General features: G+C 48.4%; 9 protein-coding genes and 1 non-coding gene across 10 annotated transcripts; 6 read left to right on the top strand and 4 right to left on the bottom strand.

The window, feature by feature from the left end:
* Positions 1-379: 379 nt before the first annotated feature.
* On the bottom strand, positions 380-2,628 carry I303_103960 (uncharacterized protein; the record flags this gene model as incomplete). The annotated part of the gene is made up of 9 exons (XM_018407291.1): positions 380-551; positions 620-900; positions 954-1,263; positions 1,319-1,641; positions 1,695-1,817; positions 1,875-2,015; positions 2,067-2,140; positions 2,195-2,214; positions 2,273-2,628. 9 exons carry the CDS (start codon positions 2,626-2,628, stop codon positions 380-382), a joined length of 1,800 nt encoding a protein of 599 aa, XP_018264099.1.
* A 448-nt stretch (positions 2,629-3,076) lies between these two features.
* Positions 3,077-5,155, top strand: I303_103959 (uncharacterized protein; the record flags this gene model as incomplete). The annotated part of the gene is made up of 10 exons (XM_065968879.1): positions 3,077-3,287; positions 3,351-3,472; positions 3,527-3,671; positions 3,729-3,896; positions 3,951-4,093; positions 4,148-4,237; positions 4,294-4,535; positions 4,603-4,730; positions 4,798-4,899; positions 4,980-5,155. The coding sequence occupies 10 exons, from the start codon at positions 3,077-3,079 to the stop codon at positions 5,153-5,155; spliced, it is 1,527 nt and encodes a 508-aa protein (XP_065824951.1).
* Positions 5,156-5,856: 701 nt separating this feature from the next.
* On the top strand, positions 5,857-6,646 carry I303_103958 (uncharacterized protein; the record flags this gene model as incomplete). The annotated part of the gene is made up of 3 exons (XM_018407289.1): positions 5,857-5,882; positions 5,958-6,065; positions 6,148-6,646. 3 exons carry the CDS (start codon positions 5,857-5,859, stop codon positions 6,644-6,646), a joined length of 633 nt encoding a protein of 210 aa, XP_018264097.1.
* Positions 6,647-7,796: 1,150 nt separating this feature from the next.
* I303_103957 (uncharacterized protein) lies at positions 7,797-8,128 on the top strand (the record flags this gene model as incomplete). The annotated part of the gene is made up of 3 exons (XM_018407288.1): positions 7,797-7,810; positions 7,883-8,049; positions 8,106-8,128. The coding sequence occupies 3 exons, from the start codon at positions 7,797-7,799 to the stop codon at positions 8,126-8,128; spliced, it is 204 nt and encodes a 67-aa protein (XP_018264096.1).
* Positions 8,129-10,347: 2,219 nt separating this feature from the next.
* On the bottom strand, positions 10,348-10,734 carry I303_103956 (uncharacterized protein; the record flags this gene model as incomplete). The annotated part of the gene is made up of 2 exons (XM_018407287.1): positions 10,348-10,648; positions 10,718-10,734. The coding sequence occupies 2 exons, from the start codon at positions 10,732-10,734 to the stop codon at positions 10,348-10,350; spliced, it is 318 nt and encodes a 105-aa protein (XP_018264095.1).
* Positions 10,735-12,714: 1,980 nt separating this feature from the next.
* On the top strand, positions 12,715-12,804 carry I303_103955. The gene has a single exon. It is a non-coding gene; the product is annotated as a tRNA-Ala (tRNA).
* A 180-nt stretch (positions 12,805-12,984) lies between these two features.
* On the bottom strand, positions 12,985-16,447 carry I303_103954 (uncharacterized protein; the record flags this gene model as incomplete). Its single annotated transcript, XM_018407285.1, has 11 exons — positions 12,985-13,218; positions 13,378-13,740; positions 13,839-14,056; positions 14,131-14,239; positions 14,299-14,605; positions 14,667-14,794; positions 14,871-15,073; positions 15,135-15,229; positions 15,316-15,706; positions 15,800-16,305; positions 16,422-16,447. The coding sequence occupies 11 exons, from the start codon at positions 16,445-16,447 to the stop codon at positions 12,985-12,987; spliced, it is 2,580 nt and encodes an 859-aa protein (XP_018264093.1).
* A 386-nt stretch (positions 16,448-16,833) lies between these two features.
* I303_103953 (uncharacterized protein) lies at positions 16,834-21,221 on the bottom strand (the record flags this gene model as incomplete). The annotated part of the gene is made up of 19 exons (XM_065968878.1): positions 16,834-16,874; positions 16,965-17,165; positions 17,272-17,452; positions 17,528-17,668; positions 17,740-17,901; positions 18,072-18,221; positions 18,360-18,668; positions 18,728-18,976; positions 19,033-19,122; positions 19,177-19,718; positions 19,769-19,817; positions 19,875-19,979; positions 20,042-20,166; positions 20,222-20,365; positions 20,446-20,658; positions 20,757-20,822; positions 20,884-20,964; positions 21,022-21,039; positions 21,128-21,221. 19 exons carry the CDS (start codon positions 21,219-21,221, stop codon positions 16,834-16,836), a joined length of 2,961 nt encoding a protein of 986 aa, XP_065824950.1.
* Positions 21,222-21,905: 684 nt separating this feature from the next.
* Positions 21,906-22,454, top strand: I303_103952 (uncharacterized protein; the record flags this gene model as incomplete). The annotated part of the gene is made up of 2 exons (XM_018407283.1): positions 21,906-22,001; positions 22,086-22,454. The coding sequence occupies 2 exons, from the start codon at positions 21,906-21,908 to the stop codon at positions 22,452-22,454; spliced, it is 465 nt and encodes a 154-aa protein (XP_018264091.1).
* A 437-nt stretch (positions 22,455-22,891) lies between these two features.
* On the top strand, positions 22,892-26,489 carry I303_103951 (uncharacterized protein; the record flags this gene model as incomplete). Its single annotated transcript, XM_065968877.1, has 12 exons — positions 22,892-23,018; positions 23,074-23,204; positions 23,279-23,376; positions 23,476-23,704; positions 23,763-23,918; positions 23,983-24,141; positions 24,224-24,454; positions 24,512-24,975; positions 25,033-25,220; positions 25,296-25,895; positions 25,962-26,218; positions 26,352-26,489. 12 exons carry the CDS (start codon positions 22,892-22,894, stop codon positions 26,487-26,489), a joined length of 2,778 nt encoding a protein of 925 aa, XP_065824949.1.
* Between the last annotated feature and the right edge of the window lie 461 nt (positions 26,490-26,950).

Here is a 26,950-nt window from a genome sequence, read left to right as displayed (position 1 = left end):
TCATGTTTTTTTGGATGCACTTTTTCCTTACGATAGCTCACAATGACCTCGTACTCCAAGTATGCTGATACGGCATTCCAAGAGGCAGACTCAAGCTGTCAATTATCCAGATTGATCGGATCATCTTGTTTTTGGTTTTTTCTTTCTTGTGCAACGAGATGACATGAAATTGACCTATACATGCTGATCCTATTTACAATTGTGCTATGATGAGATATGATTGAACACCGTATTCTTCACAGATAATCATTGAAGAAATGGTAGAAAGACAACATGTTCTGCTATATACAATGACTATTCCCAACACATGGCATCTTGAAATGCGATTACTCAAAACGAGACAGTCCGGGATTTGGCTATATTAACCTCATCTGGCCTATCAACCAACCCGATTTCTCTTCGCAGCCCAATCGTTTCCCCCTCGCTCCACTGAGCCTGTAGGTCCCGTTGTCAATTCACCTAATGCCGTTCTTCCGGCTTGTTTATTATATCCACCTTGTACCTGCCCTGCTATCTGCCCATTCGCCGAGGGAGGTTTGGTAGGCGACATACTATACATCAGAGCAAGTCAGCCTTTCCGTCTTTCCTTGTCGTGAAGAATGAGGGAAACTTAGCTGACCTTCGCCGATCCTCATTCATCCTTTTGACTCCTCTCGCACTTGTGAATCCGCCCATAGTGACATTCTCCCCTTGTTCGCTGATCCCACTTTCGTCCAATCTCAGCTCAACTCCATCATTACGTAGCTTGTTGACCGCTCGTGAAGCCACATTATCGATACCGCCAGAAGGTATCTTAGGCTTGGGCGATTCCGCTCTGATAGGCGGTGACGGTGTTAGCTTGGCTGCATTCAAGGCTTGAGCCATAGCTTGTCGACGGGCTGTTGCTGCTGTCGTAGCAGCCTAAATTTCAGAATCAGTGACGTTGACTGATGATGACGGCGAGAGCAACTCACCGCTGTTCCCGTCGTAGCAGGTATGGCAAATCCGCCTACAGGTCTAGGCTTGATATCTGGTAAGGCCTTGACGCTTGCTCCTGACCCTGACTCGGCAGAACTACCACTACTGGGTTTCGAGCCGTTTGCCTCGGACTGCTTAGTCTCTGAGGCGTAGATCGTTGTATGTTCCTCGGTACTGGATACGTGTAGGTGGGTTTGAGCTTGTACAGGTGGATCAGGTCGATGTCGATGTTGATAAGTCTGTTGTGCTTGTTGTGGCAATTTCGAAGGTCCAGCTTGGCCGTTGATATGGTTTAAATGTCCATTACTAATCATAATTATCAGCTTGATACCTCCCACGGTTGCTGGTAAAGCTGACTGACGCATTGCTAGGTCCAGCTTGAATACTCGTCTCCTCGATCTGATCAAGGAATGAATCACTTCCGATATCCAGAAACTCAGCATCGAAGTTCTCTTCCATGTACACATCGCCGTTCGTATCATTGATGGACCTCAAGGGTGTCACAGGAGCCACAATTGGGGGCTCGCGTGTCGCGGGACGTATGGGTTGAGGTTGTTGGATCTGCACAGAATTCGTTTGATTGATATTGGCCGTCGACGGTCCTGCTGCAGACGGTCCAGATGTAGCTGGTGCAGCAGGTGCGAACTCTGGCCGTCTTTCTAAGTCATTTTGATTGAATTTGGCCTGTATTGTTTGTAAGCATCTGAAGGAACGATGAGCAATGACAATTAGCTTACAGGGGGTACTCTGATCTTTGTAACCTCTTTCGTATAATCCTTGTCATACAGACAATTCCCCAGCATGTTGCCGAAAGTCCTTAAAGCTCGCTTAGTCGCGTCAGTCACGGCTTCTTTCTGCGCCTGATCATCTCGTCAGCTTTGTGAGCCATTGCAAACGGAAACGGAAACATAGCTTACCTTATCCAAAGCGGCTGATTTGCCCCTTAGATTTTCTCCTTGACCGCATCCGACGTCTTCGTGAAAAGTCCCGTCCGCCAAGGTTATGCGTATTATAGCTGTGACATTAATCGATGTCCGTCCACCTTCTTTCTCATCGAGCTAATCAGGACGTCAGCTTGATTTCGCAATGAAAAAGTGTGGAACACCCACATAGTCAGTCTTCAGTGATACAATTGAGGAAGACCAGCCGTTGAAGCCGAATACATCGTTCGCGAGATTGATCACTATGCATAGTATGAGTTTTCTAGCCGTACCAGAGGGTGTTCATCGGAGCTCACCTTTCCAACCTTCTATATAGCTATATGATCAGATCACGTCAGCTGAATGTCCCGAAGCTTGAAATTGGTTTAGCTGACCTCAATTTACCGCCTCCAGCCGGACCTTGTCGTTGGGATATATACTCTGGTCCCAGCTTCTTCCTCAATCTAGCTTGCATCATCTGTATCCTTTCCTCCGACCATTGTGTATTTCCTTGATTCGACGGAGCGGCGAATGATGGCTGTTGTACTTGCTCTTGCCCATGATGCGACATCCAGCTTTGATCTGGGTCCATCTTTGGATACTGATTCACACTCCTTGATGGTGGTCTAGCGGATGGTGTACTGCTTCGAGGTATGGCAAGGTGAGGTGGTCTAGCGAAAGAGCTCGATAAGTCACCGATGAAGGGCTTGCGGTCTTCGTATTGCTCTATCAGGTGAGCTGAGAGACTCATCGCCAAGAGCGGGAGTGGTGGCGATCGGGTTTGGATGATAGGGATCTGAAGCTCGATCAAAGAGGATGCGTCGATGTTCCTGGTGGTTAGTGAATTTGCGTGAGGATGACAGTTGGAGGTATGACTGCTGGCTGATATATTGTATATGTATAGAAGGCAACGTAGATGAGAAGAAGGATGTTGATGGTTATTCCACTCAGTTGACTGGATCCACATTTACATCACTACTTGCGTGTGTTTTTTGGTTGACTGTGCTCTTTGTAATGTTTTCAAAAGTCAGACGCGGCTGATCTGCTAATCGGAGTATTACGTAACCAATCTTCGGTACGCGTCTGTTTATCCAATGTTCATCCAGCCAAATTCAAGCCGTTGATCACTTCTCCTCAATACCTCTCAACCTTTCTTGGTACAGCGTTACCCATCGCACACTCAAAGGAACCCTCAGGTGATGGCTAAACCACTGCCAACCCCTTCGAATGGCTCGGTGACTCGGCCCAAGCCTTCCTACTCGTCCTTAGCAGAACTCAGCAAGCCGTTCATACTGGACAGTAATTCCCGATCGTATAAACACCAATATGCGAATATCTACTTCGTGCGACTAGTAGAGTTGCGGCCGATAGTAGAGGAGAGAGCGCAAGAACGATGGAAGAGTGTCAGAGGTCGGCTAGCTCGTACATTTCCCCGTAGAGTCCAACATAGCTGATATATTTCACTCATGGTAGGCAAACCACCATTATTACCTCGAATACTGAACTTGACACGGTCTCAATTATGTTATATCGTTGGCACGGTCTACCTGGATATGCCGCTCAAACCGAACGTACTGGAAGATATGGCGAGAGACGTAAGCTGACATGCTCATTGTGATCGTATTTTCAGCTTACGACTGTTTGCGCAGCACTGGTTAGCACCTCCGGCACCTCGAGCGAAGTTCTACTCAGCTCAAGACGCGGTCCACCTTGAGGATGAGTCTGGACGAGTAAGATTAGTGGGAGAGAGGATAAAGCGGGAAAGGGATAGGCAGGGCGGTGGTTTAGTAACCGGTAAGTGTAGCTGGTAGGTCCTCTGATACCGAACCCAGCTGATTCGCGATATAATAGGGGTTATCATGGCTGCTTTGGGGATGGAGACTTCTTCCGGGGACTTCGAAGTGATCGATCTTTGTTTCGCTGGCTTGCCAGATAAGCTTGATGTGCAAGCTGGACCGTCAAAGGTCAATGGAAAGGGAAAAGAGAAAGCTAAGAGCGATGCGGATGTGGAAATGACAGGTTAGCTTGTGCACAACATCCTACTTCCGCCACAAGCTGATTTGGTCCTGACAGGCAACGGAGTCGACGTAGCTGATTCGGATAAAACTTGGGTCGCCTTGGTATCTGGTCTATCTGTTGGTGCACAGGAAGCTCCTGCAGACTTGAAGTGCGAATTGCTGGTGGAGTGGTTGACGGGTGAAGGAGGCGCAGTATCGGTAGGCTACATAGAAGCCGTGCTCCGGACCAGCTTAGCTCACGTCGTAATATAGGATCAACTGGACGGAGGCCGTATAGCGCGATTGATATTAGCTGGGAACAGCTTGACAACTCCTGTAAGAGGAGAAGACGACAAAAAGATAGTCAGTTGGTCCACCTCAGGTCAAGTGAAGAGCTACACAACTGACACATATGGTAGAAACGGTTCAATAATTCCAATAAACCCTTATTTCCCAATCATCCTACCAAAACACTTTCGACCTTACTCGACGACCTGCTATCAAGCGCATTACCGATAAATATCATACCTGGACCATCTGATCCTGCTGGCGCGACGCTACCTCAACAGGCTTTACCGAAGGTTATGTTTGGTACAAAAGACAAAACGGCGGGTTTGGAATGCAGTACGAATCCAAGCTGGCTGGAGATAGGCGGCAAGAGGTAAGTTTACACCTTTACTTCACAGGTCCCGCAGATCTTCTGTCTGACCTTTGTTTTCGCGATTTAGCTTTTTGAATACCGGTGGACAAACGATAGACGATGTGTTCAAATACCTACCATCAGATAGTCGGATAGCAATGGCCGCGCGGACATTAGAATGGAGACATATAGCCCCAACTGCGCCAGATACTCTTTGTGAGCTTCGAGACTCTCGCTCCTGCAAAATGAAAGGGTCCGCAAGCTGACTTCGCAATGGATACAGGGATATATCCTTTCCCGGATGCAGATCCATTCATCATCAAACATCGTCCGGACTTCTACGTCATAGGAAATCAACCCGAATTTGAGACTGCTCTAGTCGGAGGTGAGTACACTAAGCTTGTTGCCCGGAAGATCTGTTCTTGGCAGCTGACGAAAATTGTCCATGTGACCGGTGTGATCTAGATGATGACTCGCCAACACGTATAATACTCCTTCCTTCATTTGCTCAGACTGGTGTATTGGCATTGGTATGTCTAGAAACGCTCGAGTGCAAAACTATCAACTTCGAAGTTCCAACCTGGATAGGCGAAGAAGACTTGAAAGAGGAGAATGGCGATGACGTCAATATGGATTCGTAGAAGTGTTGGAAGCCGAGTAGAGCTACACAAGGGGCAGGAAGTCATGGAAAGGGAAGGCTAGCTTTACGAATGATGTTTAGGCTCTTGCTTCACAGATGTCATGTATCGTCATCAACCAAGCGTCGGCCGGATCTTGTCTGACGTTCGACATCTTTCGGCATAGCACTTGAATACGGCATCATGCGAAAGATTCGAAGATGCTTGAAGTAGCCAAGAGGTCAGACGCAGAAGCAGAAGCAGGAATAGATCTTCGCATCCTTACTTCGCATTTTATGTCACAGGTGGAGCGTCACGGAGTTGACTTCTATTCTTTGACGTCAAGGCCTGCCCGGCCTCCTTTCTATGTTCCCCACCTTGCTCGTCGCCCCTTATCTTGCCCGAGAAAAAGGTCTACACGGCATTCTTCACCTCTTCTGGAGTCAAGCCATGAGGTCATCTCCGTCCAACGTCGCCATCTCTGTCTTACGCGGAACAAGGGATCGATCGAAACAAGACAATTTGCAAAGACAGAACACACTGAAGGCCACCCTGGACTGTAAGAATGACATAAAAGGGGCAGTGCTGTACTCACCCGCAGGAGCGTGTTGATCCCTCGTCATCTGCCCACTCCTCAGTATTAGGTGCAGCTTACTTTATCTGACAACATCTGCAACTCGCAGAAAACATATCTTACAGACTCAGCATCGAGCACCAAATTCGACATGTCATCCTCCGACAATCGCGATGGGTGAGTGACGAGGCTTTGTCCATGCTTCGCTGAGCCCTGACTTCACTTTCTTTTCTCATATGGTGCCTACTGTAGTTTGAGTACCCTGGACGGATTCATCCAAAGGGGCCGGGAACTCCTCGTTGGCGATAACACAGCCGCCACCTCTGGGCAAGGCGACACCGTTGCTCCTCCAGAGAATGAGTCAGTATTTGCAATTTCCGCTCATGGATGTACGGATCTAAAGGATATTACGCGCGCTGACTCGACATCACGCGTGGATCAGGCTTCTCAATAGAGATGACACCGAGCTTTACGAGTCAGTCCCGCGACCGGTCGGGCAAGTCGCCACTGATGATGCCTCTACGACAACCACCACCCCCGGATCAGGGCTCAGTGCCTACGGGGTACAGACCCGGGACTTTGGTGCTGAAATCTCGGACAAACCTCCAACATCGACATCAACAGCCACGGCCTTTGCCAGCTCAGAGACACTTGTGGACCCAGATATGGAGGTCATCGACATGACCACTTTCAAGCGAGCTGACGGTGTCACTACTGGGTATCCATGGGATCAGCCAACCACACGACAGAGTTTCCAGCTAGATGGCAAGTGGTATATCAATGCGGACGTCATTAGCGCAGATGGCCCTTATGCCGTTCATAAATATGCTCAATTCGTGCTTGGCGCAAAAGATGTCTTTCAACGAAGTGATGGGACTCTCAACACCCGGGAATATTACACAGACGTGGTGCAGGGGACCAAGACAATCAACTACGTATGAGTAGCCCTTCTGATCCGCATTCCCAGAACGACCAGCGAAGAACGGAGTAAAACGGGCTCAAAAGGATTTGCTGAGTTGTTACGACATATGGGCTACACGCTGGTTGAATTTTGTTACAGTGGGCTAGCAATGCATGAAGACTGTTGTTATCCTGCAAATCTCCGAATGCTATGTTTCTGTACTGCTTTACATTCCTACTTGTCTAGTAAGGAAACAGAGTATAGAGAACGAAGAGGTGCATGTAAGCGCTGAGACCCTGATGTTTCTCACAGGTTCTCCTTTCAGCATCTACTTCTTCCTGCTGTTCGAGCTGCATCTATATGTAAAGTCATCGGAAAAGATCCGACACCACGGTCTGAACAGCTTGTACAGTACTGTGAATGCTACAGTAGTCTTACAGATCCTAATCCCAAAATAAGAAACGCCCTACCATCCGGGATTCTCAGAGTGTAAGCGAAGCACATCACTAGCTATCTTGTATCCCTCGGAGGGCAATGAGTTTGAGGGTGTTGCCCGACTTCGTTCAGAGCTGCTCAACTCTTCAGCCTTCTCTGGAATGCTAGCTTGTGGGGGCATCGGTCTAGAGCTAAGCTTTCGGAACCTCTGCTGGTCTCTGCCACCCATTGTCGAGCTCAAATGACGTCAAGGATCCTCTAGCCTTGCTCCCGGACCTCAAGATGAGCTCGGGCGGAACATGCTATAGGCCTACAGAGCGAAGGTGTGATCCCGACCAGCATGACGCCAGAATGTCCGTCGTTATCGGAGGTGTCTTCGTACTGTGCTGCAGGAACCTCGCTTACATGTGATGATGGTGCGGACTTCGGATAGGAAGGCATTGCAAGACACGTATCACTGAGAATACTCGTCATCTGTGCTGGCTGACCGCTGGGCTTTTGCTCCATTGTCAGAGATCGGTGTCTCGCAAATGCTCACGTACGTTGGATGATGTCGCAATCTGTTGGGAAGGCGCTTCGCACCTCTGTGAAGAGTGGCAATTCCATTCGATCTCTCGTCAAAATCCGTATATAAATATGCTTGACCATTGTTTCTCACATTTGAGCCACCTTCATCGATACAGCATTCAGATTCATTCACTTTCCCAGCTCAATTTTTCCCAATTGATACATCCTATAGAGATCTATCAGCCGAAATGTCAAGCTGCTTGTGAGTCTCGGCTATTCTGAGAGCCTGATTCATCTGCCATGTCGATGGATAGATACTCATGTGAGTGAGTAGCGGGTCTAGTGAAGGAGGTTACTCGACTAAAATCACCATCGAGGACAAGCTCTGGCCCCAATCGTCACGGGACGATGAGTCCAAGCACTCGCAAGTGACCTTCACTCTCGATGGTAAACCGTTCACCGCTACGCGAAACGGAACGATCTTCTCCGTGCAAGGTCCCGGTAAGCCAAAACGTGACGATACATCCTTACAACAATTACTCACGCACATCGTAAAGGGAGAGATCCATTGCCCATGTGATGCAGAGACATCCCATAAGGGGATCCGGCGTAAGCTATATTTTGACGTCTTCAATGAAGGTGTCAGCAGTCCTGGTCACGAGGAATTAGAGAGAAAGGGCCAAAACATCCTTGGGCAAGATGTCTCTGAGCATTATTGAGGGTAGCAATCTGGGTCGCTACTTGCCACCTTTCCAGCTTGATCCTGGATTTGGCTAGATTCAGCGAGATAATGTCAATATGGCGATGATGCATGATGTGTGCAGGTGAATTTCCGATATGACAGTATAATGTCGGGCCTGCCATGATTAATGCGCGAACGGTCAGAGTCATACGATCTGCAGAGCTATGACTTATACTGCACTTTAAGAAGGAGTTTCAGGGCCAACGCCAGCACGACACCGAACATGGGTAGCCGAGTCTGAAGACGTATGTCGGTAGAAATAGTCTCGGAGGGCGTCCTGTTTCATTGGAGAAGTATATAGGATGTCTACTTTGGAAATCCGTCCAGTCACTGTCAGAGAGCAAAACAAGACACAGCGAAACTCTACGGAATGTCGCAACATCGCTGTACAACTGTTGTTCCACAGTGACTCGGTATGTGACAGTGATACGATATCAATGGTGGCGAAAGGGCTGGAGGCTTCTTACAGCGCTCTGCAATGCTAGCAAGCTCATCCTTGTTAGGTGCTACACAAACCCTGCTGGATGTCTCCTGAACGCCAGTCGATTCGACAATGCCGCATTATCAATCGCAGGCCAACAGCCGCTCGTTCTGCACTCGATGACTTGAGTAGATGCGATATCATATCAACATATACTATATGACGAACAGGGTGCCATCCTACGATGTCTCTCACTCTCCATACTGAGGCTTATCCTTGGGATAACAAAAATCATGTTACTTGTCTTGGTGGCCTGCTCTCATAGGACATCTAGCCAAGCCGAATTATGCCACGGAGCATCTTAGCTGTCAGAAGATCCGTGAGTGAGGCTGTCCTCGGTGGGCGCCTGAGAAAAGTCGCCGGACGTAGCAGGTCGACCTCTTCTCTCGTCTCCTTTGGCCTTTCTGCCAAATGTAATTATAGCATCAGTCCCGGTCACAGAATCACCAACTTGAGTGGATCTATCGAGGCTGAAGCCATTGTCGCCCTTTCTTGGGCATGTCCAAATTGAAGACTCCGTATTGATCGTATCGTGGCGAGCGTCGTCAATGGACGCGCTGTCGACGCTAAAGCTATGGCCGGAGAGACAGTCAACAGGGGAACCTGAATTCAGTCCACGGTGGTTGTCAATAGTGGGCTGTGTGACTTACTGATCTGTCTGCGACATTATGCCGTTGGTCTTCGTCGATGATGGATTCGCGCAGTTGATGAGCGAGTATTGAATGAGGAATGAGTTGTCGGTATCGGTAATACAGGGTGTTGGGTATTGAAGAAAGCTCTTGTCAGGGGAGACAAGCCTTTTATACCTTCTGAGTACTTTCCGCCACCCAAGTTGGTATAAAGGCTAGCTAGGATAATCCCATACATGGCCTGGCAGATTCCACTCGTTCCCTCGGGAAGGCAGTCAGGTTCCAGACTGCCCCCAGCAGATTTAGATAGAGATCACGACATTGGTGAGTCTTCGAGAACATGGTCAACTGCTTCGAGAAGCCTCTTTACGCAGTTTTACGTGGAGTCATAGCTTCCATCAATTTAGCATCATCACCTGAAAGAAGTGCTGGGAAGCAGTCGGAACGGCCGACCAGAGTATGGAGCAGTCGACCCTTCTCCGATTTGATCGCAAGAAGCATCCACTGCCAGCCACTACATTTCGAGCTTCTTTGGCAAACTTACACTATATCGCACGGGTCTGCGTCTTCGGGTTTGGACCCGGAAGTCCATGTTATTTGTGGAACGCAGTGTTCATGTAATGCAAGCTACAGAGCATGAAGCCCTCCGTCCCCACACGGTACGACACCGGGGAGCGCCACAAAGTACAGTATTGTACTGTAGCCTATCACGCGACTTGATGCTTTTAGTCAGCCAAGTAGAAACCTTTCGATCACTTATTTCGATGCATGCTGAACTAGATGCGATTACATATCAACAGCACTATATGGCGAAGGGGAAGCATACTAAGCTACGTGATCATGTCCTCGTGCATGCTGGGAATCAGCTAGATTGGTGGGAGCATGTTTGCGCAACACGAACCCTGCCATACCTTCTGAGTCCTCCTGCAACGGGATTGAAATGTCTGCTAAGCCCCGTTGTGAGACTCAGTATCATTGATCGATCTTTCTTTAGACTGACCCCTTCTCTCTGTGGGTTGGCCCCTTCTGCCCCTGTAGTAGCCTCCGCCATCTCTAGGCTGTTCGCCATCATCTCTGCCTGTTCTGTCTGTGCCGGTGGCCACAGATTGAGCAGTAGTCGTACCCACTCTCTTGCTGGTACCGAAGAGATCTTTTCGATTCCAGTCCTGAGGAGTCCCAAGGCTTGATTGCTGAGCGGATTCCCCAAGGGATGCCGCAGAATCGGCATCAACGGTGGGCACTTCAGATCTAAGTGCATACTGTATCATCAGCTGGACTAACCTGTCGGTAGGCGGCGCGGTTTCCTGTCCGACTCACCTTTCGTGAGCGGTCATGCTGAGTGGAGTGAATTGGCGGACTGTTTGAGCAATGTTTCGAATTGAAGTGTGTCTAACTGATGGGCAAAATTTGATGGCGTGAGGAGAATAAGAGAGAGACATTCACCAGCATGATACGGTCTCCAGGCTCTTATATATGTGTTCGAGCTACTTCTCGCGACTGCAAATTGACTGCTCGGAGCGATTCAATTTTCTTCCGTCGACTGGTCCCAGAATTCGAAGGCTGTTCGCGCCATCTTGCAAGAGGTCTTGGCATTCGAGGATCCTTCGTGGAGCCTACATGCAGAACACGTCACGCTGCATTGGGCTAGAGTCTCAAGTCAGCCTTTGGGTGGAGCATCGGCGTAAGAAGAACCACGCTCCCGTCAGCAAGTTGTTAGAAGATATCGCTGAAACAGCGACTCTTGGCCTTACGACTGGGAGCTCACAGATTGCAGCTATGAAACTTTGCGCCTTCTCTGGAATTCGTCCTTGCATAAGAGCAGAGCAACTCTCTGTGGACTTCTACCTTCCGTATGAGCAAATCAGCGTCGAAGACGGAGACAATCGGCGTTTCCCTTACGCTTCCTAGAAAAAGCTGATTATGAATAACCAGATGACCTGTTAAGCGAGCAGAAGAAAACCCTTTACGCCAGGTTCAGAGCTCGCTTCTGCAGGCTTCACTGCTTCGAACCTTTCTGCACAATGTTACAAAGGTCTGTTGGAGCTTTTTGATGTGATGTCAACATTTCAGAAGCGAGAAGACGCCGAGCCAGGCTAAAATCATTCTCCTACGTACTCATGATTCCTGGCGTGTGAGTGCTTCATGCTGTGTCCATAGATATTCCGCTTCTGTGCAAGGGGACGCGTGCTTCCCGTTATTGTGGATAGCATGATGATGGCTGCTGTCGTTGTCATCAGAAGAAGGCATCGTTCCTTTCAAGATGGTGGCAAAGACAGGTCAGACGTGCCTTAGTGTTGTATAAAACCCTGTTGCATTCAGGAGATTCAAGATCTCACCTCCCTTACGACTCTGTCCTTCTCCCACTCTGATCAGACCCCTTCGCATATCCAATCGCTGCACACGCAGTATACATCCCTGCCTCTATCGCCACAGAGTAAGATGGACTTCTGCGGCTTGCGTTCCAGCTCCAGGTACGCAGTTCTGACGTTTCTGTTGTCTGGCCGTAAGAGCATAGTGTATACTTGTTTACCCATTACGTTGTTCATGAGGTACGAACGTACACTGCTGACTTTCAAGGCTCGACTATGTCAGCAGTAGCTCGGAGCCATGGACAAGATCCATGCCGATCAACCGATCCCAAGCCAAGAGCAATCGCGGCTGCCTCGCCTCGTGCGTTGCAGGTACCCAAATCACCTGTACATTCGACAACATCCCCAAAGAGCTCTCACAGACTTTTACGCTTAAGACTGATGGCGAGAGCATCACTGCGACGTCCAACGAAGGTACCAAGGGCCCTGCAGGTGGTTTAAAAGAAGGAATCATCTTTGGTCGCGCTTATGACACAGGATCGGGAGCGGATTCGTGCTTTGTAGCTACCGGGCGAACAGTCACGACCCTCAATCCTGCTTTCGGGAGACTTGTATGGGAACCTCCTAACTGTCTTAGCAAGGCAGACAGGGAACTCTGGCAGAGTTTCTCCCAAGCAAAAGGAGCTACAGGTGCTGCACAGTATTTATTTCGATATATTAGGTGACTTTAAAGTTGCTTCACCATGGATCTTTTTTGGTCGATTGGGATACAGCTGGGGTCTAAATCGCCCTAGCATGAAGCGCATACTTCCTACTCAGTCTATATACGTTGAGAAGTGACCCAGAGATGATGTGCTACTCAGTCTCCACAAAAATTTCTCGCCACAGAATGTTCAGCATCCCAGAGCTACACAGGAGAGCTATGGGACAGCCACTCGTTGCTGCTGGATGAAAATGAATGATGACAACTTATAGTTTAGCAAAAACAACTTACTTCATCGAATTGGGGATGTAGCTCATTTGGCAGAGCGCGTCATTAGCATCTCTTCTGAAGTTGATTTGACGAGGTACCGGGTTCAATTCCCTGCTTCTCCAAAATTTTTGCCGGTTGGCTCACTGACCATTTTTTTCTGCTCGCGCATCCCAGCGCTCGCGATACACTTCGTGCCATGGATGCTGGTGCGGGCATTGCAATCTATGCATGAGGTACAACAAGCCCACATTTCTAACTCAGCTGTACCGTACAAGTATAGGAGAACGAAGAGAGTTGCTACTTTACTTTCCCACTCTCCGTATGACCTCATCGACTTCTCTCTGCGCTATACCATTTGGCGCTCGCCTCTTCAATTCATCCAATTTCGATCTATCATTGCGCTCTTTCGCCGATTCAGCAGCTCTACCCCAATCTCCGCATCGGACATACAGATCTGCTCGCTGTCGAGGATCGCACCGCGGTACGAACGATGCTGCGTGGGTCGGTTGAGGTGGAGTGAGGGATAACAGGTGGGTCTGTGGGCACAGAAGTGGTAAGGTGGTCAGATCAGCGCCCACATCTCTCATAGAGACGATGACCAGGTCAGGGCAGATTTCGATCCATGACTTGCTATGTTCCAGATTGATGGAGGAGCAGACAATGATAATCCAGAAGGAAGCTAGCAGATGACTCACGACGAAAGGTTCATACCCTATCGGACTTTTCTTCGACTTCGCAAACGCTTCTAAACCCTCCCAATCTTTCCTTTCCGCTAGAGCCCTCAACTTGATCCACCAAAATCGCTTATCTGGGACTCTCCAATCCGACCTGACCCTTTCTGCCCGCTTCGTGAATCCTTCAAGGAGCAACTTATGTATAAACGCATTGGCTGACAGACCTGAAAAAGTGAATTTATGATCTAATTCTTTCTCATACGTCTGCTGGAGTAGGAGTAGTCGGTGCGCATCATCCGCCATCTTCGATTCGAATTGTCGTTCTTTGCTCTCCCCGAATGCTTTGGCTGCTTTCTTTAGGTCATCCAATCGGTCTTCGGCGTACTAATATGCCATACATTACATGCACAGGAGATCAATTAGCTCATTGCACTGAACCAAAAAACAAAAATCCAAGATAATGGTAGCGAGAACAAACCTACCACTTGTTGAGACGCCTCTTCCATTTCCAAGCACCCACTCTCCGTGCGACGATCATCTTGATAATAGAAGTCTCTCAGTAAACCTCTATCGGCCTGTCTAGCGTAAACTTGCAGGAGATTAACCGCAGGTTTCAGCTTGGGTGAAATCGAATCATCGAGGATATGGAAGAAGTCTCCCGGCGATAGGGTCGAACGTAGATGAAGCAGAACTTGGTATACTGTATTCAGCATGGAAATTAGCAGAGCCCGAAGTACATCATGCGAGCAATCAGCAGGAGACCCAAACGCTCACCTAGATCTGTGTCACCCGAATCGACAGCTTTCTCCAGAGCGATCTTTTCCTCTTTCATCTGCAGCAATAGAGGCACTTGTTCCGCAGCCCTCGGTTCGTGATCGAGAAGCTATGATTCGGTTCAATAAGCTGTCTGGTCGAAAATTCGAAGTTCAATAGCTGACATACCATAGTAGCTAGTCTCGCTCTTCCGTTCTCCCAAGCTTTCCTCGCTATCTCCGCATAGCTCACACCTCTTTCACCCTCTTTCTCAAATTTGTCCACTATCGCTTTACATATCGATTCGTCATCCCCTAGACCTCTATCAGAGGGGTCAACGCCTTTTTGTGATGACCGTATGATCTTGGCTGATGCCCAGTGCGACAGTACTGGATCAGGGCGCAAGTTCAAGAATTGTGATATTCGAAGTGCGAGTAGGTGTAAATTGCGTGAAATCAAGTGTAAGATCAACGTGGAGGAGGAGGAAGCCATATATCTGTGCGAAAGCCAGAATCAGCTTGATGACGAAGGTGACGTCAGCGCGGAAGCTGACTTACTGTTCGTACGTGATTGGTATCCCGATCTCGTAGTATCGCACGGCGTTGAGAACCTTGAGCGTCTGAGCCATAGTCACAAAGTCATTGGGGTTATACAGATCCAAGAAAGCCCTGCCGAATTGAGCGGCCTGTAAACCATGAATGAACAAGCAGCACTCAGCCCAACGATCCATCACGGTGATACTCGCAAGACGCACGACTGACCTTGAGCAATTTCCGCTGCCATGTAACCTCGATCTCCCTCCCAGCAGCTTCAATACAAGTATCGACTGCATTCCCCAGATCCGGCCTTATACTCCTTATACTCTCATCTGCTTTCGGCGACTTACGCTCAAAGTGATCTAGCGCGTCGTACAGGATCGCTGCTGGATTAGAGGATCCCGGTGAGAACACTGCGAGGGTCGCGTCTAGGATCGAGCATCAGCATAACAAATTGAGAATATACAAAACAAAGCTGTTAAGATTTACCTGGTACTTTTTGAACAAATTCGCATGTCGACGATGAGATGATTCTCAGTCCATCGATCTCTCCCACGATGCAGACGGAAGGCGGGTAATCCCAGCTACCGAAATGCATTCAGCTCAGATCCATCCCCAGATTCGCCGATCGCTATGATTGAGGGAAGTTAATGAAGATCAGTAGACTCACGCTAGACTCTCACCACCCGGTCCGACCACAACCACTCTCCCTTCCCAGCTCAGAGCAATCGCGTTATCTCCACACCACTCACATCCTATCACTTCAGGTATCTCCGAGGGGTGAAGCTGATTCAGATCTACTTCCGATAGATTCCTACCGAAATCACTCGAGACGACCCATAATCGCCTATCGTATTTTGAGGTAGTAATTAACGCTAAGAATTTCCCATTTGGGGAGATCGATATGTTGGAGAAAGGCCCTCTGTTTATTTTCTGATCAATCCTTTCTAAAGTGTCCAGGGTGACGATGGTAGAAGACGTTGAGATGATCAGTTGGATATGGCCTGTTGGAGATATGTCAGGAGGCAGAAGTGCCCAAGATGTTGGGGGTTCGATGAGACCTGTGACATTTCATACAATGTTAGATCAGTCCTTCTCGCCGAGCTCCCCAATCGAAAAATATGTGCAAGGTGTGTAGGAAGGGTCCAGCTTACCAGACGATTTCAGAGGAACACCCCTCCCTCCTGCCCATCCACGAACCTCCAAAAATTCCAGACCATTCGTCAGAATAACCATACCCTCTTCATACGCTTTAGCTCCTAAGACTCCTTCATCTTCGCCCAGTCCTAGGGAATACTGTTTATACGTCGACGTCGACGTTGAGGCCGATGTCGATGAACTAGAATTACTCAGATCGTATACCCTATATATCCCTGAATGGGCAAGGACAACAAGTGAAGTCGTGGTTAGGTGCATCAAAGCTGGTGTTCCCAATTCCCAGGGTATGGTGGAGATTGGTAAACCCGAAGAAGTGTATATTTGGATTTTCGGTTTCCCGCTATGCCTCGAGGAAAGTAATACCTTGTTCTCGTCTCGGATTATCGCAATTGGACCACCGTTCTTCCCGGCGCAAACTACGTAGTCCGACAAGTCCTTGATGGACCATGACATTGTGTAGATGTCTTCTTTCCTGTAGAATACATCTTGGATCGTATCCCACCTATGTGCGGTCATTCATCATTCAGTATAGGTATTCATTCGTTCATCTGGTGGACGGTCCACTGGCTTTCTTGATAGGATACAAAAACAAGCCCTGAGACTCGAAGTCAGACTCACGTAGCTGTCGGGGAAGAGAGAGACATCTTGCGTGTTTCCCTTCGAGGAGCACGGTAGCGATGCGAGGTTACGTGCTGGGCAATTGAATTCGAAATTGTAAGCGAAGATGGACTTCGCTTTCCTTAAGATACACTTCACCGAGGAGTTCATGTTGACATGACGCACCAACCCCGCTCTCAAGCGGACATGACCTCAATCTCCCTTCCTATTCCCCCACTTTCCCCACTTCACTTCACATATCACATATCACATCGACGCAAGACACAAGACAATACATCTATGCATGGTATCATATGAGTCATGTATGTAGAGGCGTCTAGACAAGGACATGTATGTACATGATTGTGTATGCAGAAAAGTGTAACGTAGGAAAGGGCAAGAGTATGCGGACCGGTGTCAGGATTGAGCGAGTCTACCGGGGTGAGTGCGACGAAGGCGAGAAGAACCATGATTCTATGTACAGGTAGGCGTATTCCGTCAGTGAAACCGTTCCCGGAGAATCATCATGGCAGCCGAAAATATAAATTGCGGAACGTCACTTACGCCTTTTTCCACCGCTCTCGTCCTGCACTCTGCCCAAAGGCGAATTGACCATCCCACTCGCGATAGACTGATACATTGGCGTACCAGGCGGTATCGAAGGTGAAGAGTTGGATGTGCTCATGTTGTGTCCCCCGCCGCCACCACCTCGAAGCGGTTTAGCAATCCTTCCGAAATTGTATGGGTTGGAGGTTTTGGCTTCGACTATAGAAATCCATGCCAGTGCATCAGCATCAGTATGAATCCGGTCATAATTAAAATGCAACCTGGACTGATTGATCAAGAACAACAACAGGGAAGGTCGACTCACGATCCGCTAATTTGGCTTTTAAGATTTGGATTTGTTCTGTACTCTTATGTGTCTTTTGTGTCAGGCGGTTATCAGCATTGATGAGAGCAGCTTCAAGGTTTTGGATCCTATCATTCCTCGAGATCAACTTCCGCTGGGTGTCGCCGACTTCCTTCTTCAGATTACTGTTCTGTTCGACGAGCTGAGGAACAAGCACACCGTCAGCTCGATGTATACTCCTGCTACCGACAGGCAGCTGATTCATGCGTCCACGAACTTGTTTTTGGACTACATTCAGCTGTTCTAGATTATGCTCCAGGAATTCTAATTTCCTTTGTTGCGCTCTGGAATTGGCAGATCGAGCTATAGTCTTATATTGTTCCCGTACTTCGTCAAGCTGCATCTCCAGTTCAACCACCTGTATTATTTGATAAGTTGGGGTCAGGTTCGGTGTTTTCCGATGCGTAGCAAGGTAACAATGCAGCTCACCTTCTCACACCGGTTTTGCAGATCCTTCATCAAGCTCTTCTTCACAATCTCAAACTCAGCATACTGTATCTCATGTGACTTCCTGATCCTTTCTAGCTCTTTAGCAGACTGGGCAAAGTTCTCCGATTCTTCGTTGCCCGCAGCAGCGACCGAGAGTGCGCGCTACATGGTCGTCATGGTCGGCAGTCCAGTAGTGGAGATGCGCGAAGATGAACGAATGAAATGTCCCATTTGGCCAAGGGAAGATGGATGATCGAGAAACGCAATGCGAAGAACAAAGCACCTATCAGCACCCTTTCCACATCCCGTCTCAAGCGCAGCACGCGGCTTACGTTGAGCTCTTCGTTCGAGAGCTTGTAGCTCTCAACCGTGCTTTGTAACCTACGGATCTCCGCAGATCGAGATTCGCTTTGTTCGTTCAGTGAGCTGATCTCAGCTCTGAGCAGTTCTTCCGAGGCATGGAACTTAGATTCAAATTGAGCCTGTGGATCGGTCAATTCGTCAACCATGATACCTTCTGTCTGGAAATGATCGAAAGATGCCATCCCTCGATGAAGACATGCAGAAGGCGGCCAATCGAGTTATATCCAAAGCAGTATGCAGACACAGCTGCGACTCACTTTGATATCCTCAACAGCTACACTCTGACTCGAAGTAGTCTTATCCAACAGCTCCTCATAAGCTGCATCTCGTCTACTCAACATTCGCTCAACTTCGTTCCTTCGCTTGTTTTGCAAATCAGATTCCTCTTGAGCAAGTCGTAATCGTTCCTGTAAATCTCGGACGATATCCTGGTTCTCGGCCAAAGCAGATCTAACCAATTCTCTCGTTTGATTCGAGATGTCTACCGCAGAAGCGGAATCGCGCGTTTCCAGACTTTGCAATACTTGACGCAGTTTCTCAGAAGATGAGTCCAGGACAGCTCCACCCTGTCATTCAATCATCAGCATCATTCACCCGGAACTTCGGGTCAGACGCGATGGCTCACCATGTCGATCTTACTCATCATCTCGCTCAACATCTCCTGCTTCCTCTTTTCCTTTTCCTCCTCTTTCTCGCGGTGCTGAACCTTCTTGAGTTCCTCAATCTGGATCTTCTGCTCCTCGATATCTTTTTGCAGGTCGGCTACCTTTTCTTTGTAGTTATCCAGAGTGATAGTCGCATCCTTTGATTCAGATTCCAGTCTCGCGGATAGTATGCGCAGATCGTTCAATTCGGTAGACATTGTTTTGTTTTCCTGTGGTGAGATTGATCAGCTCGCAGGTCTGCGTACGACAACGTCAAAAAGCTAACCGTCGAGATGGAAACTTCCTGCTCCTTCAGGTACGCTACTTCGTCCTTCATGTCCGCCATCAATTTCTCCTGCGCGGCCAAGGCGGTTTCCTGTAACCAGGAATCGTCAGCATTTGTAAACACTTGTCCAACAGAGAAACTCACCTTTTCGGCCAATTGATCACTCAATTCGTTCTCCCTCTTTAGGAATTCTTCCCTCTCATCTTTACCCATATCCATGTTATAGACCGTCGGCGTATCCGGTCGACTGCTATCAAGCAAAGCAGCAGGTAGAAGTCCTCCTGGAGTGCCAGCACGAGAAGGTGTGGATGTACCTGACGGAGTAGACGGTAAAGGGGACGTAGTGATTCGTTTGGCCGCTGCCGAAGCCGATCCGCCATTGGACGAAGAGGCTTGTGAGACTGGAGGAGCGTAATTGGAAGGCTCGACTCTTCCCCCATTTCTCCATATTTTGACTTCTTCCTCCAATGCACTCGCGTGTTCCCGCACAGACGCAAGCTCCGCGACTGTCTTCTTGAGCAACGCTTTGAGTTCGGCCGGCGACATCTCCACATTGACCCGGGCTTTGTTCTTGATTGACTTCGCTCGCATACCGAATCTCAAGGTCGACAATGTCTCAGCCTCGTTGTATGTAGCCGGCGAACAATTGATGATCAAGGTCGTTCGGGAATTACCTCCCAACGATTCTACAAAAAGGTATAAGCTGACCGCTCGTTCTTGGGCACGCGCAGCTTACCTTGCAGTATACGAGTTAATTTTGAATCTCGATAAGGCACATGCGACGACTATGTCCCGACATCAGCACTAATCAGTTTATACATGTCGAGCAGCTAGGCACCTACTTTGCCGTCGGTCAGAGCGTTAATGACCATACCCAAAGCTGACAAAGACTTATTGATCTTCTTCGCTTCTTCCAGCGTCTGACCAGTAGCTCCCGTTTTTCCGACCTGTGTACAAGACCTTGTCAGCTTGTTTGCGCGTAGCCTCAGTGACCGAAAATGGAGCTGACCTTCTCGGAACCCGCCAAATCGACCAGATACAGGTTTCCGCTCTTCTGACTGCCGTTCTCAGTGTTGCGTTGGTGTATGCCGATGACGAAGATGGAGTGGGATCGAGACGATTCCGCATTCATATCTGCGGACGCCAGTGTAAGCTGAATCCTATCATGGTCAATCTGACACTAGCTTACTGGTGGAAGACACTGCTCGACTCGAACCACCAGCTTTCATGACTTTATATACCTCCGCTTCCGATCCTACATATACATCGGTAAGGTTCTTAACGTATACCCCTCGAGCCTTGTCTTCGTGTATCGATAGATTATCATTTTGAGCTGTAGTCGAGGTATAGTACGGTCAGTATGAAAGGATTCAATGAACAACTCATTGAGTTGTCAAGCGACAAGTTACTCACGAGCAAGCAAGTCCTTGATCTTCTCCATGTATATTTCCATATAGCTGACTTTGACCGTATATTCAATCACACTGTCCGCCGAAAGGATAGATGCGAATATCTGCTCTACTATCCGTGGGATTAACCCTTTCAATGCCGGGTTCTCTATATCCGCTCCCTGTTCCATCCCCCTATTAGCTACTTGCGGTGGCAAAGCAAAACGTATTGGGGCAGCTAAGGTTAAATGGGGAAAGACAACGAACCATCATTGCTGCAATGGTCATTTCGTGAGCTACAAGCGCCCAGACCGCCAAAAATACTAGACAACTTACTATACGTTTTTCCCGAACCTGTCTGACCGTAACAAAACAAAGTACCGTTGAAACCGGTCATGACATCTTTTCACCATGATATCAGCTTCGTGAAGCTCAGTGAAAAGCTGCGGCGGCGGAAGCTGACCTTCTACAATCCCCTTCACACCCCAATCAAAGATATCATGTTGTTTCGTGCTAGTATCGAAGACTCTATCGAATGTGAATCCTGTCATGTCCACATATCAGCTCAGGTTTGACGGTCAGTCCGGACTCATCAGCTCACCATCTTTCTCAGGCCCAGCTAAGAGGTGCAGCTCAAAAGGTCAGCTGAGCCGTTATACCCGCCTGTGAGGCTATCGATGCTGTGATCCGGGATATTGAAAACATACCTAATGAAGCAGAATTCTTCATCTGAACTGTAGTGTAGTCTGTACTTATGTCCACACATGTTTCTGATTTGCTCTCTGTCTCCATCCGATTCATTGGCCGGAACCTGACATAGTCATGGTCAGCTAAACGCTTCCACAGAGGCTGTTCCGCTAGCTGAGCTCACCGGCAGACTACCTGGAATTGGATATGCCATCAGCTTTGTCCATCCTGGACGGCATCGGGAGTACTCATGCTAGCTGACATACCTTGATATTGTTCCCCGACATCTTCGCCACCTCTCACGCTGACTAGGCCGTCCCAGGCTGCCAGAGTCGATCAAGCAGTGAAAGGTGCAATGACCAGTATCTGAGGTGTGTCGAATATCTAGAGGTCGGGATTCCTGGCGCCTCGACTTGGATCAAGCTGTCCTCTGCCTTTCTGGTCTGATCGTATGGTGATGTTAGAATAGTGAGGAGAGAGATGAAGAAGGATAGTCGAATCGCTATGAGTGAATGTGTTTCATGGTTTCATCTCCTCGTCCAGCCTGGATATCATGACACGCGATAATACACGGACACGGTCAAAGCGTAAATAAAGTCAAAGATCATTCACGCTAAATACGTAATCAGGGGTGAGCTGCCACGTGAATTAACCTTTTAACCTTTTCCCAGTACTCGTATTCCGACTTTTTGGATGGTCCAGATGGTCATATCTGTTTGCTCAATTATCGAGCCTAAATAATATACATTTAAGTTCGCTTCCATAGAATCTCTCTCAAGGCAAATGCATTAAGGCAAGATGTCCAGAGCGTCCAAGATCTTTCTGGCCTCGTCATTCATACTTTCCGGAGTCACAGTATGGGGTGTCCACTTCATCCAACGGCGAGAATCAGAGGTGCGTCAACAAAATACCTTCGATCTTTCTTTGCCATTATGGCGATAGACCCTGGTCAGAAAGCTGATAGCGTTGATAACATAGACAATGTATCAAGGAGTAATCAAAGACGAAGCTCGAATAGCAGCCAAAAAAGCAGCTGCAGCCTTATTACCCGCCGCTCTGACCCCACAATCTATATCGGATGAAGTACCCCTTAAAGCCCATTCATCGGGGACACCGTTGAATACACCTTCGTCGTCCGTCCAACAGCCCGCACCAGTCATAGATCCGGAATGCCAGACATGCGTGATATCGCCCCCGCCGCAATTGCTGGAGGCGCAATCGAAAGAACAGCGAGCGAAGGAGCGGGATCTCAGAATGAAGGAATACGAAGATCAGAAGAAGTTGGAAGGTCGTTTGAGAGGCGAACAAGGTGTGCATGAGCCTAAAGTAGGGAGCAGGCTAGCGTAGGACTGACTTTGTCTGGATATTGGTTTGAGAAACGTCGGAATAGGCAACAGTAAAAGGTAGAAGTGGATAAATATACCTGGCATTATACCATATACCCCATCAGGAATCTTGACATTCATGTATTCGTACTGCCTCATGACCACATGCACCCTACTCATATTTCTAGTGCAGATAATGTCCATCTACGGGTCCGAATCTGTGGTCCCATACTTAGCATTGTCGAGCAAGCTAGGAACATCCTCATAATGCCACAGTTTGATCCCGTTCTCGCTGGGTGAGCGCGTAAAAGGCAAAGCAAAAGTGGAGAATGGGGAAAGATGATTCAACGTTGAGCGGTTCTGATACAATTTTGACATTTGTTTACCATCTCCAACCTATATTCATCACACCGCTAGCTCGATCTTGGATTGTCCACTTCGAGCACTTCGGTGAACAAGATGAGCTACAATCAAAGCACCTTCAACCCAATGATGGGCTTCGCCAACCCGTACGCACAGGCTTTCGGAAGTCCGCAAGGTTATGGGTCTCCCCAACGAGGATATGGTGGACGAGGTAGAGGTCGAGGTGAGCTATCTATTCTTGTCGAAGGACCGAATAGCTAACAAACTTCTGTTCGCAGATGACAGACGAGGAGGACGAGGTAGAGGAGGAGGTGGTGGTGGTCATGGAGGAGGTAGAGACAGGCCGCCTATACCGGAGAATTCCAATGCCCGGATGAGGAAGATGGTGCTCAAACTAGGTGACGACGAGGTATGTCTGTCTGTCCAGTTTCCAACCCGAAATCCAAAGCTCTCAAATGGCTAACAATGATTCTGTTGCGCCAGAACTTTGAGCCTGTAGACGATACACACAGGCTAGCCAGAGTGCTTAAGCGAGGTTGGAAAGAAGGCTCCTCAGGTGTATGTGAAGGTTTTAGGATCAGGTGAGTCCATCGACTTAAGAACCCGGTTCATACCATGCAGTACTCATAACCATTCATGCAAAAAGCCATATCTTTATGTATGCTGACCCCGCCTCACAGTGTCACTCAACAACCACATAAACATTCTTACCTGGTCGTTCTGCTCTTATCCCTCTCACGCCATCTCGCCAAGTCCGGTGAAGCAGGCGGTGAGGAAGCGCAATTGGGGGACAAGCGAAAAGCAGAAGATGAGGAAAACCTGGAATGCGGTCGAGAGATTCTGGAAGATCTGAGTAGGGCTTTGCGCAGCTGGGTCGAAGGTAGAGAATGGCAGAACGTCAGATTGGGTGTAAGTCAACCCATAATCATGCCCCATAACCCTGGCGATGCTAATACCTCGTGTATAGCTACAATTCTTCTCGCTGCTAGCTCCAGCAGGCTTGGTCACTCCTGCGTCCTTGTTGGGCGTATACAAGTCGCTGCTTGCTGTTCTGGAAGAAGTAGGTGGAGGAGGTGATAGAGCGGAAAGAGCCGTGAGAGCTGTAGGCGAAGGACTGATACGGGTAGGTCCATATGAATCGCACTTCCTATTCACTACAGCTCGCTAGTCGCTCACGATTCAGGTAGTCTGGTAAAGTGCTGTATGAAGAAAGTGCGGACGAAGTTGAGGGCTTGATCACCGCCATAGAGGGATACATCATCGGAAGGAGAAACGAAGTCAAATCTTTGGCTGATCCACTATCACCAATATTGGCTGTTGGTCAAGACGCAACTCCGAACCCTGATGTACGTCTATATTTGGCTGTACTGGCTTAATCATCTCAGCCAAGGAGAGTCAAGCGACGCTAATACGATATACAATCAATAGACCCTTGACGACTTCCTGTCTGCATTGCATGCGCTTCGAGCGAACTTCTTCAACCCGCCCACTTGCTTACCGCGTCACTGGGAATTGTACACCAAGAATGAAGATACTGTACAATCGGAACCATATGAGCTTTCGCCGATATCGATGCCGCCCGAGATGTACGCTGTGGATGCCTACGAACTGGACAAAGGGGAAGGAAGAGTTGGGAATATCAGATTATTCGCTGACGAGGTAAGCTCAATCATTCTTGAGATAACATTATTGCGTCTCGCTGACTGAGCCGTGCAGGTCGTCCCTCCTCCCGAAACACTCGAAGGATGGGTCTTGCGAAGTCTGACTCTGGACTTGATCAATATCTACGAAGTCAATCGAAAAGAATGCGCATCACTCCTGATTTCGATAAGGCGATATCTGCCGCAGAACACATTCAAACCTGTAAACCCTCCTGCCGAAGACGAAGATACGTCTTCTCTGTCGACGTGGTCTGTCGAATCATTGATCATCTCGACAATCTTGAATGGTCTTCTTACTCTGCCAAAATCAGCTTACAAGTCGATATATTATGGCTCAGTCATTACTGAACTGTGCAAGCTCTCGCCAAACACGATCGCGCCTCCTGTAGGAAGAGCGGTCAGGAAAATCTTTGGATACTTGGGAGATGACGGACTGGATGTTGAGGTCACTAGAAGAGTGGCCGAGTGGTTCAGCGTGCATTTGAGTAATTTCGGATTCCAGTGGATGTGGAAAGAATGGTGAATTCGGTGTCCCATGTTCCCCTTGAAGCCTCATTGATGTGTGTACGCTCATAGGGTCCCCGAACTTGACTTACCACCTTCTCACCCCAAACGAGCCTTCATGCGCCGTATAGCGGAGTTAGAAGTCCGATTGGCCTATTATGACAGGATTCTGGACACGTTACCCGAAGCCATGAAGGCTGAAGGTGCGGGTGTCATTGCTTCGGAGCCTCCTGAGCCAGTGTGGGCTTATGAGAAGCCAGGCGAGTATCAGCTCGATCTTGCATATGGTATACAAAACCACAACTAATCTCGATGTGTATCTTCTCATCCAACAGATCACCCATTGCACGCCGAGGCTAAAGAATTACTTCAGCTTTTCCGATCAAAAGCCACTACCGCCGATATTCGATTACATCTCGACAATCTCCCAGGATCTGAAGAAGGGATTTCATCCAATATCCGAAAGATGGTATTCGAAACTCTTTTCCAACTGGGTTCAAGATCATTCTCCCACTTCTTGAACGCGACAGAGAGGTATATCGATACCCTTCGATACCTCACCTCGGATCAAGCGAGTCGTAAAATCCTGTTATCTGCTATATGGGATTACTGGAAATATTCCCATCAACAAAAGCTGATCACGGTGGACAAGTACCTCCAATATGGTATCTTGGAGGGACTTGATGTTGTGGAATACCTGTTTGAAGAGGAGAGTTCGGGAGAAGAGGAGGGCGGAGATGGATGGACGGATGAGTGGAAATGGGAGATCCTAAAAATGACGATCGAGAAGCATTCTGGAAGAGTGCAGGCTATCAAAAACAGGATGAAGATTATCGAAAGGGAGGATGAGTCAGCCCGGGCGAGAAGGGCAGCTGAGATTCTGGAGAAAGGAGGGGATGTAGGTGAGGGTGAAGGTGACGATGAAGATTTAGGTGGTGAGTCTCGTTCTTGTGATATCTGACTGCGATAGCCTGGACCCGGCTAACAGGGGCATGTGGTAGATGTCCGCCCTGAAGGTTCAAAAGCGTTCAACGACGCTCAAACTTCCCTGGATATCCAATCTACGAGACTCGAAAAGATCCTGATGTCAACGATGAAACACTTTGTCAACTCGCTCGTACCCTCGGAAACGGAAGCGGGAATAGAGGCGTCGACAAACCAAGGATTGAAAGGGGTGTTGACGCTCTTGCAATCTGGTGAACAGGCATTATGGAGTGTCAGAGCCAGATGGGGATGGTACAGAGAATTTGTCAGATTGGTGAGTTGCCACTCAATAGTCATCGACCGTCCTTTTCCTCTTCAATACCTAGCTTCGCCTCTTCTGTCGAACTTTTGGTTTGATGTTGAGAAAAATTGATTGGCATGCTGACGTTGTGCAATTTGTCTTGCAGTACTCTGCTCAACTTGTGCCATTGGCTGAGCCGATCGAAAATACCGTCTTGGCTACTTTGCCTCAAGGGGAAGACGATATCGAACGAAGAGCTGTTGAGATGCTCAGAGGTGTATGGGCTAGTGCGCTGGAGCTGTAACACATATCAGGAGGATAGTAGGTGAAAGCAACATGCAACATGCAACATGCAACACATGCCTTTCGAAAATATTCAACAGATGTGCTATAGAAACGAGTGTCAGAAAAAGAGTGAGGGCTGCACAAGATGAGACAAGGATACTCATCCTTTATGACCAAAGGCTGGGTCTACATCATCACACTCACGCACAATCTGCGTCAGTGGGACTTACCTATGTCTTGTTGATAGATGGGCACGCAATGCTTCGCAGCTACGTCACAGCTGTTCACGGGCAGTGAGCTGTCTGAGTCTGGGGATCGCCATGGACACTTTTTCGTTTCTTATCAACGCATCGTAGTCGTCGTGGCTCACCCAACTAAGACTCAGGAATGCCAAATGTACCGTCATCTTGAGTCATCGTACGAACAAGTGAATCAGAAAGTCAGAGGACATGACACGACTGTACAGACTAGAACGAGGGG

The sequence above is a fragment of the Kwoniella dejecticola genome, chromosome 4 (assembly GCF_000512565.2).
Source record: "Kwoniella dejecticola CBS 10117 chromosome 4, complete sequence".
NCBI lineage: Eukaryota > Fungi > Basidiomycota > Tremellomycetes > Tremellales > Cryptococcaceae > Kwoniella > Kwoniella dejecticola.
This window is presented reverse-complemented; position numbering and strand designations above follow the sequence as displayed.